The sequence below is a fragment of the Terrapene carolina genome, unplaced genomic scaffold, assembly GCF_002925995.2.
Source record: "Terrapene carolina triunguis isolate 2854851 unplaced genomic scaffold, T_m_triunguis-2.0 Scaffold67, whole genome shotgun sequence".
NCBI lineage: Eukaryota > Metazoa > Chordata > Testudines > Emydidae > Terrapene > Terrapene triunguis.
The window spans coordinates 25,211,516-25,224,192 of record NW_020664418.1 but is presented as its reverse complement, the minus strand read 5'-3'; the positions used below and the strand labels follow the sequence as shown (position 1 = coordinate 25,224,192).

The window sequence follows — 12,677 nt, the reverse complement described above, 5'->3', positions numbered from 1 at the left end:
AGGGGCTTCTCTTTGGGACTTTTCTCCCTTTCTGGAGCTTGGGAGCATATTTTACATTTTTCTAAATTTAAAAACAAAAGTATATGCTGCTAGACCACTTTTTAAAGCTTAGACATTAACTCAGAATAAGGGACTATCTTTCAGTGAACTTTTGTTGCTGTTGTATGAGTCCCGCTTTACTGCTCTGCATTTCCTTAATTTACTGAATGTTTATAATTCACATTGGAGAGCTAAAGGGGGTGTGTACTAAAATGACTGATTATTTTTTTTAAGGTCCAAATCTCAATAGCTTGCAATAAGAAACAACAGGGCTGCTAAAGTTTTAAAGTGAATTTAACAAATCACCGCATTAAAAAAAAATGCTTCTTTAAATTATGTATATAATTTTTTTAAATCTTTTGCTTACCATCTTTCCATTCTTTCCAAAGACCTATTTCAAATTCTGGTACCTCTCAATCAGTGCTTAATTTGTAGTGAAAGAGGTGCTGGGGCTCAAGCAATTTTTTTACATTCATAACTGATGAAACAAGCCCAAAGGTGCCGGGCTATGAACTGCCAAGTCTAGAGGTGCCCTGCACAAATTAAGCACTGCTCTCAATTGTTGCTTCATTGGAGTTATTTTCTAAGTTTAGCTTCATTCCAAGTCTCTAAAGTACAGGATGTTTTGCCCATTGATTTTATTAACTCGAGACATTCCTTTTCCATGACTCACACTATAAACGGGGATAATTTCTCATTTTTAAAATCCCATGTTGTCAATGACAAAACCCTCTAGTTATTTTTTATTTTTAATAAACGTTTATAAAAATGGTTTCCTTAAGCAATGTAAGTTGCTTTTTGGACTTCAAACTCACAGTAAAAAGTGCTGCATATTTTAATCTTAGTGTTCAAGGAACCAAAGTAGGTTCTGTACCCATTCCAAGGCTTCTGGTGCAGTAACAGTAGAGAGATGATGTTCAAAAATATATTTTCCTGTTTATAGCTTTCCCTCCTGTTCACATCTGGAATAATGCAGTGGAACAACAATACAACTCCCTTTTTCTTACTACTCTGCCAGTACCAGTGTCCAGCAACACAACATTTCTTTTTTGTCCTTTTTTTTTTCCTGGGAAAAAGACACTCTTAAAATCTCTCTTCAGGCATCAACCTCAAGCAGGGCCAAGGTCTAGGAATTCTGCTAATACAGAAAAATTTCAGGCCAAGCAGTTGTACCAGAATCGAAACAAAAACACATTTTCAAGAAACACCCCAAATTTTGGAATAAGCAACGAATCCTGCTAAAGCTTAGATTTGATACAAGGTCTATCTTAAGCAGAGTGCTACAGTTTCTGAAACTACTTAAGCAGAGTGCTACAGTTTCTGAAACTATTTGACTGAAGTACAAACCTGGAGCGACATGGGTTTGTGTAGCACAGAGTAACACAGACTTCCCTGGATACAGTTTTTTCTTTAGCAAGACAACAATATTTTTGAAGTCCATTAACATGCTAATTGTAAGCAGATCAGATATGCAGCCACAACAATTTTTCAAATATGTGTGCATCAGTGTGGTGCATGAGACTAAATGACCCCAGGAAGATATTCCTTTCAAAGGTCAAACCAATATTGTTCAGCAAAATATCACTGTGGCTCTTTCAACCCATTTAGATGTTGCATTTCCAGTGTCACTGAACTTTCCCACAGCAGTAAGATCACAAGACTATGTAAGGAAAACAGCAAAACTAAAAAATCCCTTTGGTCAGTCCCATGAATCTTCACTACAGAAAAACTGCAGACTACAGTTTTACTTAGGGATATGCATATGAGCAGATCTGCCCTTCCTTGGGGACATCACTAACAACTATGAAGAATTTCTGCGTGTTTGAGGCTTTACCACTACAGATAGACTATAAAAATAAAATCCAGTTTAATGAATGAGAGATCATTCCTTTTAAAAACTGGGGAAAAGTGCTCATAGTTATAAGGCTAGATGATGTCAATTTACTTCTGGGGTTGGTATCACACAATGTGTTGTAGTCTATTTACTTGTACTTCATTGCCAATTACCTCAGCAATGGCAAAACAACACATATCTTTGGAAAACGGGGTCTCAGAGCCTGAGCTCCAGCCTGAGCCCAAATGTCTACAGTACAATTTTATAGCCCTGTGGCCTGAGCCCACTGACCCGGGCCAGCTGTGGCCATGCCACAGGCCTTTTATCGCAGTGTAGACATGCCCAGAGTGACTTCTGCTCAGACTGCTAGGTTTTAACTACCTAGTAAAAGCTGTTTTTCAAAGCAGCAAACAAAAGTTACAAGCTACATCCCGTTTGTGTGTAACAGGATTTGGTTGTGTAAATCCTATTGTACTGTTCTGAAAATTTAGCCCTTAATTACTAAGGGAGTTACTCAAATACATTCTGTAAATTGTGATTACCCATAATTGGCTAGGGAAAGACTAAGATTAATCACATTAATTACTAATGCTAAATCAAATGAAACCACTGTTTTTCCTCAGAGTTTAGGAGAGGCCAGAGAGTAAGTGGTTATATGCCACGTCTGAAGGATTCTCTTGAGTCCTGTGTCTAGAGTACCCAGTTCTGTTTGCTGGCATGCAGGGTGATTACAAATGCCGCTCAAAGGAAGCCTTGTTTGGACTATTACTTTGGCTCTGCCCATCCCATACTTGGCTAACTCATACCTGCTCTCCTCCCAATCTCGAGGCTTCTTTGTTTCATTGGGCTTGATGCAGCGGATATAGTGAGGTGTACATTTCATCAGGGTACCAACAAGATCATTTGCTTGTTTCTGTGAAGTGAGGAACAACACTTAGATATGAGCTGATTCAGGTAAGTTATATAGGATATTTCTTCAAAGTGTCAGTTGTCTACTGCTCCGTTGACCCCACAGTATCTTTGGATAATATGCAGCAAGAGTCAGCAAGTAGCCACATGCATGGTTGTCTAGAGCACTGGCTCTCAAACTTTTTTTTATTGGTGACCCCTTTCACATAGCAAGCCTCTGAGTGCGACCCCCCTTATAAATTAAAAACACTTTTTTATATATTTAACACCATTATAAATGCTGGAGGCAAAACGGGATTTGGGGTGGAGGTTGACAGCTCGCGACCCCCCATGTAATAACCTCTCGACCCCCAGAGGGGTCCCGACCCCCAGTTTGAGAACCCCTGGTCTAGAGAAAGACTCAATTTGACCCTGTAAAAGGGCTACATGGAAATAGTCACATACATGGAAAAAAAGTCACAATTCACAAGGAGTTGCATTAAAAATCTCAAAAATTGAAGGCCAGCTGTCATTAGCAAGGAAGCTATCAGTTATTTTTACGTTACTGGACTTTTATCTTTCTATTTCTCACTCTTATGTTGTATAACTCTTCTTTTTTGGTGGAGCAAAGATAACTCTTCCATCTTATTGATTTGATTTGTAAAATATACCCATTGTAATCTCTAGGCACATGTACACATTGAATGCATTATTAATACAACAAATTAATACAACCAGACTGACTTTACATCCACTGACAAAGTCCACCAACTCCCACTACAGTGAAACTCAATCCCCATGCCAAGCCACCTCCTAAGAAAAGGCTTTAGTAGATATACTGCCATGGTAGAATGCCTGGAGGGTGCGGAGTGAGTTGAGAGTTGATGGCTTTTAAAAGAAATCACCCTGTCTCCAGCCCCTGACATTTAAATCGGGGGGCTGTTAACGTGAATGCTTCAGCTGATCTCGACAGTCAAGGTGAAATATGACAAAAGGGGCAGTGTCATTAGACTGATATTGCTTTCTAGACAAAAGTGCTAAGATCTATTTGATGGAAGTGAGAATTCAAATTATTAATAGACTTCTTGTAGTAATACTAACAAGAGATTGTTAAATTCAAATTAGGATCTAAACTCTTCCAAGTTTTGGGGACTTTGGGATCTGGGGGGCATAGGTTCAAGCCAATCTTCAAATAATATGCTAGAAATCTGAACACTGAAGCCTGACTCAATGTCCACTGAAGTCAACAGGAGACTTTTTATTGATTACAGTGAGCACTGGATCAGGCCCTGGTGTCTTTCTGGGCTGTAAAGAGACAAGTTATCTGTAGTTAATTGTAGGATACCAAGCAGCTGTGTGAAGGGGCTCATTCATTATGTACATGCCAGTGCTGCTATCACTGCCACCAATTGCCACTTTGGAAATTCAAACTAAAGCTGGGCAAAAAAATTCACTTAAAGTGAAACTGGCAAAATATAATGTTGTGATGGCTGAAACAAAATTACTTTACAACTGAACCAGATTTGTAATTTTCTTCGTAATCAAATTAGGAGTTTTGGACAATGAAAAACAGTGAAAACCACTTTTTTCATTAAATACACACACCCACATTATATACTGTATTTGGGGGGGAAAAAATTATATATATATATATATATATATATATATATATATGTAATTGGGGAAAAAAATATTTTCCAAATGCAATGTATAAGCATGTGTGGGTATGTATATACAGTATTTAATGAAAAAAAGTGGTTTTCACTCTTTTTCACTGTCCAAAACTCCTATTTTGGTTATGAGGAAAATTACGAAGTTGGCCTGGTTGTAAAGTAATTTTGTATACAGTGTGTCTGCGAAGTTCTAGCACTCCTTCCCTATCCATTCATAAAACCCAGGAATGTTGCTAATTTGAAGTTACTCCATTGTTTGTTAGTTGTGCAGAATCTGCTGGGGTATTTTTGTTTTGTTTTTTGACATTTATTGAAATACTGAAGTTGACTGAATTTTCACTTTCATTCTGAAATGGTTACAATGCAAAAACCTGTATATATTTCCCAAATGCAATATTCACCTTTAAACAAAACACTCTGAGCCCGACGCTTGGCTGGCGTAAAATGGTGTACCTCCACTGATGTCAATAGAGCTGTACCGATTTACCAATAAGGAATTTGGCCTGTTATCTTTGAAGTACAGGCACATTTCTTATTTTGGATACAGTGTAGTTGGGCTTGTTCTCAATAGAAAAATTTACTAAATAACCATAATAAAAATATTTACCACTCATACAAATAATTTATTTTCCAGCACTATGCAAATATTAAGTATGACGAGGTCACAAGGTCTAGCTCATCAATTCAGTTAAAACAGATGTCACACAGGGTAGAAATATGTTTAGTGACTGTTTGTATAGGAGTCTCTGAGAAGGGAAACTGGCTTTTTTTTTTTTTTTTGTCCTTCTATCTAGACCCCTTTGAGCTGATCCCATTACTGTAAAAGGAAAGTTTTCAAAGATAAAAATACTAACTCCAAGAAAAATTGTTCTCACCCTTTCCACCAGTTATATCCAAGAGGCATAAACTGAACATACCTTAATTTTACTGCCAGCAGTGGTTGGGCGGCCTTTCTTGTCTGCTTGGAGGTTTTCAGGAAATAGAGCCTTTATAAAAGGTCTGGAAAAGAATTAACATCAGAACATAAGAATGGCCGTACTGGGTCGGACCAAAGGTCCATCTAGCCCAGTATCCTGTCTACCGACAGTAGCCAATGCCAAGTGTCCCAGAGGGAGTGAACCTAACAGGTAATGATCAAGTGATCTCTCTCCTGCCATCCATCTCCACCCTCTGACAAACAGAGGCTAGGGACACCATTCCTTACCCATCCTGGCTAATAGCCATTAATGGATTTAACCTCCATGAATTTATCCAGTTCCCTTTTAAATGCTGTTATAGTCCTAGCCTTCACAACCTCCTCAGGCAAGGAGTTCCACAAGTTGACTGTGCGCTGTGTGAAGAAGAACTTCCTTTTATTTGTTTTAAACTTGCTGCCCATTAATTTCATTTGGTGGCCCCTAGTTCTTGTATTATGGGAATAAGTAAATAACTTTTCCTTATCTACTTTCTCCACATCACTCATGATTTTATATACCTCTATCATATCCCCCCTTAGTCTCCTCTTTTCCAAGCTGAAAATCCTAGCCTCTTTAATCTCTCCTCATATGGGACCCGTTCCAAACCCCTAATCATTTTAGTTGCCCTTCTCTGACCTTGGTGTATGAGGACAGGACAACCATCCATTGTGCACATTGCAGCATATCAAGGGATACACAGTAGAAACTGGTGGTTTAGTAGACTATGCATGATTATTTACAGTAATTTGTGAATGCAGCCATACCAAATCAATCTAAGATCAACATTTTCCAACAGTTTTATTTGCACACAGTGATCCCTTTTCAGCGATCCCTTTCGCTGACACGTGAATTTCTGAAGGGTCACAAAATCCCAGATTCAAAAGAATATTATGTGGATAGCCTTAATTTTTTTTAAAAGGTTAACATATCAACATTATTAATTAAAACATACAATATTTAAAAATGCTATTTTGTACCTTTAACCAAGAACCTTTCTTCTGTTGATTTCAAAGCACTTTACAAATCATTGGACTAGATCCTGAAGCCCTTATTCAGGGCTAGACTCTGACCATATCTAGCCTGTCCACTGATCATATCTAGTCTACCTTTGGCCTGATCCCCCATTGCACCGTGAACAATGTATAGTCATTCACATCTGTGCAAACTGGCTACAAAATGCTACCATTTTGATTTGGTTGGGTTCTATACCCACTTTGCGCAGGTGTAAATGGCTACACATGGTGCAAAGCAGTGGAGAATCAGGCCCCCGGCATCTTCTTGACCCAACATTCTAGTCACCAAAAGTGTAAGTGTTAAACAAGTTTTGTCTACGTACAGCTCACTGCTCTGCATGAGTTCAATCAAGTCCATGAAAAGAACATCCCGATTCCTCTCACAGAATCCATCCATATCATAGGACACCTGGGCCAAGGTGGAAATCAAATGTTGATGTTTAGTAGAGAACCTGATAATTAAACAATATTTTAAACCCCCCCCGATTTTTCTGTTGATCTGATTCGTGGTAACCAATAAATCCCTGAATATAATTTGCCTCATGAGTTTGTCATGTAAGACTTAGCTGATGTCAGATATATATTTAGAACATAATAAAAAAGAATACCATGTAGCTAGCTAATGAGATGCAACAGCCTGGCAATAAATTTAATCTCATATAGGGAAAAACAACAACAAAAGTTCTGCATAATCAGGGTTTTCTGTAATTAAATAAGATCAATAAGTACTGCAGTGTTCAAAAAAAATCATGAACAAATAGGAGAAATACAGCAGGACTTAGTACAAAATAATAAACAGAACACCTGCACATTTATTCCAAATTTAAGGGGACACCATCATTTGACAGCACTTTGTATGCAGTCAGTTTCACTGTTTCTCCTGTGTAATTCACTTCCTCTCTGGTTTCAGTGGGTATCTCACACTGCCACAGATAATGTCATTTGTAAAAACCACAAAAATTGGCAGACATACTTGGGAACAGATGCGATACCCAAAAGTGATTTTAACTTGTTTTTTTTAAACTGACTAGATTTCAAGTTGACGAAGTTCCTTTATTTCACTCTTTAAAAAAAGAAAAAGGAAAAAAGACTCTCTTGATGGTATCTTAGCACTGCAGTCCATAATGGAAACAGTTGTTGCTGTCGGTAGGAGAAAGAAATAGGAAATGAGTGTTTCTGCATGTCAAAGTTCTGCTAGTCTTAGTGCCATGTCAAGAGATATGTACGGTAGACTGATACCGAAACCCCTGTAGTAATAACCTATGTCAACCAAAATACACGGAATATTCTGCACATGCTACTACAATAAGAAAATACTGCGTGAAATCTTGATCTCATTGAAGTCCATGGCTTCACTCAGAAGGTTATGTTGTGTTCTTTTCAATTGCCTTACAGCTGATGGTTGGTTGCTGATCTTCTAGCCAGCCACACATAGTATGTCATGATAAATAGCTGGACTATATTTTATTAGAAAATGACTTTAATTTAACTGTTAAGGGTTGTTGTGGTTTCCACTGGAAACATCACTTTTCAGAGGCTTATAATTCAACTGTTTTTATTCATATTGGTCTAAATTCTGGCAACATGCTGTCAGTCACATGTCAAACTTTTTCTTCTCTTCCAAGAAATATTTTAATATTTTTTGCTTTTTCTTCACACCTTCTAGTTTTGCAAACAATTAGTCCTTAGACATAATGATTGCTTTTGCAATTAGGAAGGATATTCATATGTGAAAAGTATCTATGTACATACAACTAGTTACTTTTCATAACACCTTTTCCTGTATATCCATGTTTCATACTCAGTTATGATTCTAATTCTAATTTTAGTTCTCAATTAATTCTAAGGTTTCCAATGACATTCTCTTGAAAACAGAACAGGTATGACCCAATACTTTCTATGGTCCTTTTTTAAAATGTACACATATATGCTATTGACTGATACTTATATGGGTTTCTTATTTTTATTTTGTATTTTTAATAACTGATCAAATGAAACTAATGCAAAGGACCTAAATGTAATCAACAAATCAAGGAAATTCAGAGCTATGGCTGCAAATTTGTTTATAACTTACTCCTGTTGTGTGCACATTTGATATATAAGATAACACACTTTCTGAAATCCCTGCAGTATGCAGCCACAGTACAAGTTCTGGGCCAGAATCTGATACTCCTACTCTTGTTAAGCAGTATGTTACTCCACAAGCAGTCCCACGGATTTCAACAGAACTTATTACAGTGTTAAGGGTCTACTCAGTGTGAGTAAGGGTGGCCTAAGGAAAAAATGACAATCTGGCAGGCTTCTTCCTTGTCTTATCAATTAAAGTATGTCCTTAATCTAATTTTATTTTTTTAACCTAATCTCTCTCTGACATGCAGCAAAATTTTTGACCTTGAATGATACTGCACATCTGTAAGTATACAAATTGATAACATTTCTAACTAGTGGTTTTGTTGTAACTATTTTATCACAGATGTCAATTACTAATCTGACTCTAGGACTGTTGTCCCTAGTGTGAAATGAAATTTTTTTTTTAAAAACCCAAATTCTGTAGAGAAGAAACACAGCAGAGCCCCAGATTTAACCCAGTCTATACTAGAAAAGGCTTGCCAGTATAGCTATAAAAGTAAACCTTCCTAGTGTAGATGGACTTTACACTGGAAAAAGAGTATTTTTGCCAACATAATTTGATTTTTCCTAAATGAAATAAACAGTGCTGGCAAAAGCACTGTGTGGCTAGTACAACTGCAGCTTCACTAGTGCTTTTGCCTATATAAAAATGTCATTAAAAAGTCCATAACCCTACCAGACATTACAAGTGTAGACTTGCCCTTTGAGAACATGGGGCCTGACATTCCTCTCACTTACACTTGTGTAAAACAAGAGTAATTCCTTTTAAATCAATGGAGTTATATCAGTGGAAAACTGATGGCAATCAGAGGAGGGTCAGACTCTCTAAATTTGATAGTTGTGCAACTGATAATTTAGTTTTAATCAAGGGTTAAAACTATTTCCCCTCCATTTGGTTACTGTGCTTTTATTTAAAAGAAATTAGCATTTAAAATAATAGGGCTTTTTTCCTTTTAAAAACTGTTTTTCTGTAGCACCTTTCCTGCATAATGGTGGATGATAAATCCCTGGTTCCAGCTGTTGAAATGTTCATGAGTCCCAATCTGCATCTGGAGTTTCTGGAGCAGCGTCTGGTCAGCTCCCTCTCCCACTGCATGCATTGTGGCACACACATCATCCAGAATGCTCATAATTCCTGGGGGATTCTGACAGGGCAAAGGTAAATCGGGAAGAGGGGGAAGAAAAGAAAAGAAACATGTGATATGGTTTCAAGATTGATAGAGTAAAACACTAGAGCAAATTCATCTCAGGTGTAATTTCCCCACAGCCAATGAAGTTATACTGGGGATTAATTTGTCCATTAGCATGAAAGAAAAGGTAAGGAAGAACTGGAAGTCCTAGGATTGACCAGACAGCTCTAATGACAAGGAGAAAATCTATTTCTTTTAGTTTAAAGCTGTCACAAATAGTTAGACAATTTTCTTCCCCCACCACCAAAAACTAACCCACATTTCAGATAAATATTATTAATCTCTCTTCCTGCAACCTGACAAACTCGGAGTCAAATCTCTAAAATTGTAGTGTGACACATATAACATTATCCTACCCAGATGTCTCTTTACATACAGATAAGAGAAGCAACACTGGGAATGCTATGCATACGGTTCACAATTTCCTCTGAACCAAGACCAAAGTTTGGGGCTTTGTGCAGGGGTAAATAGTAGAGCTGCTTAAACAAATCAGAATTTCTGTTCCACGGGAAATTCTGATATTTTGACGTTTATTTTCATCCCAAGTCAGGATGAAAAGTCTAAATAGTAAAAGTTTTCATCGAAAAAAAAGTTCTGAAAAAATTCTACCTGGAAATGTCAAAATGTCTATTGGGTGGACATTATTCTCTGCTTTTGCCTGAGCTGCGACAGTGCATCATGGCAGTTGAAGTTGTCGCTCCCTCATGTCCCATTCTCCCCAGGGGGTCAGCTCCCCAACTGGTCTACATTTCCCATGATTCAGCGTGGTCTCTCCCTGTGACTGAGCCACCTCAGTGCAACGTGGAGTTCATGGAAAATTTAGATTTTGATGAAACTCCATTTTCCAGCAGGAAAATGCGGTGTTTTTTTCTTCTTCTGACCAGCACTAATTTCAGTCCATCTCTAATACATGTTACCGATATGGAACTAGGGTGTCCCACTTGCTGCACAACCCTGGGCTACTCTTGACAGCAAGGCAGTCCTAACAATTAGTTTGGAGAAAAATGTTGTCTCAGTTTCATGCATCCGTATTTGTGACAAAAACTTACCACTTTATTCTCAATGAGGTCACATACTATTTTGTTGTTGAAATATTCTATAGGTGTCCACCTAATTCCTTCTTGCACATATTCTTCCTGTGAGACAGAAAGAAAGATCCAAATATTTATTCACCTTATAGGTTTAGTAGTGGATTTAGGATAGTCCACACACAGATAAATTCTGTACCATTCAAATGGTTTTAAAAGACCTGTCTATACAGGTGATTGGGAGCTTCTTTTCGGTGATCTTGCCAAAAGCACTGACAATAATTCCTGCTGGATAATTTCTATGGGATCGCGTGGAGGATTCACGGAACCGTGTCCTAAATGAATACAGGAATTCTGAGGCAAATTCATCTCTTTGGGTCCACAAAGTTAGCATAGGGATGAATCTGGCCCTTTGAATATAAGTTCAATAACTTAGTGGTAATACCTGTGACCAAAACACCAACTACAACATACCTCTCCCCTGTTCTGATCTCATATGTCTCCCAATGTCAGATTTACAGTTACTTTGTGAAAAATAATACTGGGGTACAATTCAGCTCTGTATTACACAACACTGACACTGCAGAGGATAAAATCCTCCCCCTTCATCCAGTGCACCTTGTACTGTTCAGATGCCTCAGAGTCCTTCCACTCTCCTCACCCAAGACTTGAGCAGTTACTAATCAAAGCAGGATTTTCAATTAACATGTTTATCTTCAACCCGCTTTACAAACACTAACAAAACAAGCTTCACAATACCTGAGACGCAGGTGATTATCAATATTCTCAAGGCTAATTTATAGATGGAGAAACAGAGAGAGAGGCTAAGGAACAGATCTCCACAACAGCATGTTCAGAACTGCACATGCAAAAATGCAGGACCAGCTATGCTCCCTCTTTCTGTGCGCAATTCCTGCGATTGTGAGTGCAACCAACTCTACAGATGGTCAAAAACATTTTAATTCAAAAATTTTTTATAGAAAAAAAATGTCACAAATGTTTTTTGACCAGCTCTAGTTGTAACAATTACATACATAAATGTCCAGCTAGATGCTTAACTAGTCATTTGTGCGCACTTTTGTGGAAGTGCAATTGTGTATGTACACTTCTGGAAATACTGACCCCAAGTAATTGGCACAAGACCACTTAGCTGCTGAGTCTGGAGTCCTTGGGTGCCAGGTTTATACTTGCACTACTAGACCACACCTCTCTGGGCATATTGCATGCTATTATTGTTTTCCCATGTAGAATTTGATGCTCATGTAAGGAGAAACTTGGCAAGGACATTCCAGGGCAGAGAAAGGCACATGGTTTTAAAAGGGTAGAGAAGTGAGGAATGGGTAGAGTAAAAATAAATGTACAGTCAAATTAACTGAATTATCTATTTCATTAAAAAATAGAGAAAAATGGGTGAGACAAACTGTTTTTGCATTTAACTTTTAGTGCCATTTCCACAAAAATGGAGGGATGGATCCAGGCTGCAGTTTTCCACTTCTGTCAGTGAGTCAGAGTCATATGACTGCATAAATACACTGAGCAAGCTGGTGCTTGGGGCGGCAGATTGTTCGAGGCGGCATTCTGCCCAATCCTAGGGCAGCACGGCCGCTTTTTTTTTGGTTTTTTTGTTTGTTTGTTGTGCCGCTCCGTCTGCCCTGTAGGGGGCGGCGGCATGGAGGACGGGAGCGCCCTGCAGCAAGCTCGGCAGGGCAGTCCACGTCCTTCCCTCCCAAACGACCGGGGCCGTGTGGTAGCGCCCTGCTGAAGCCCTGGCCGCCCCCCTTTTCTCTCTCTCCCCCCTCCCCCCCCCCCCCCCCCCCCGCCGGGCCCCCCCCCCCGCCCGCCCCCCCCCCCCCCCTTTTTCTTCTCCTCCCCCCCCCGCCCCCCCCCGGGTTTTTTTTTTTTTTTGCTTGGGGCGGCCAAAAAGCC

At 38.8% G+C, this 12,677-nt stretch overlaps 1 protein-coding gene across 2 annotated transcripts in view; it reads right to left on the bottom strand.

Moving 5' to 3' along the window:
* Positions 1-12,677, bottom strand: part of MYO1E (myosin IE) — a 155,864-nt gene that overhangs the window by 55,147 nt on the left and 88,040 nt on the right. For both annotated transcript variants that reach the window (XM_026648261.2, XM_026648262.2), the window contains exons 13-17: positions 10,773-10,859; positions 9,511-9,678; positions 6,727-6,812; positions 5,352-5,433; positions 2,680-2,786 (exon numbers count right to left, since the gene is read on the bottom strand). In XM_026648261.2, coding sequence (XP_026504046.1) covers positions 2,680-2,786; positions 5,352-5,433; positions 6,727-6,812; positions 9,511-9,678; positions 10,773-10,859 — 530 coding nt within the window. The remainder of the gene's footprint in view (positions 1-2,679; positions 2,787-5,351; positions 5,434-6,726; positions 6,813-9,510; positions 9,679-10,772; positions 10,860-12,677) is intronic.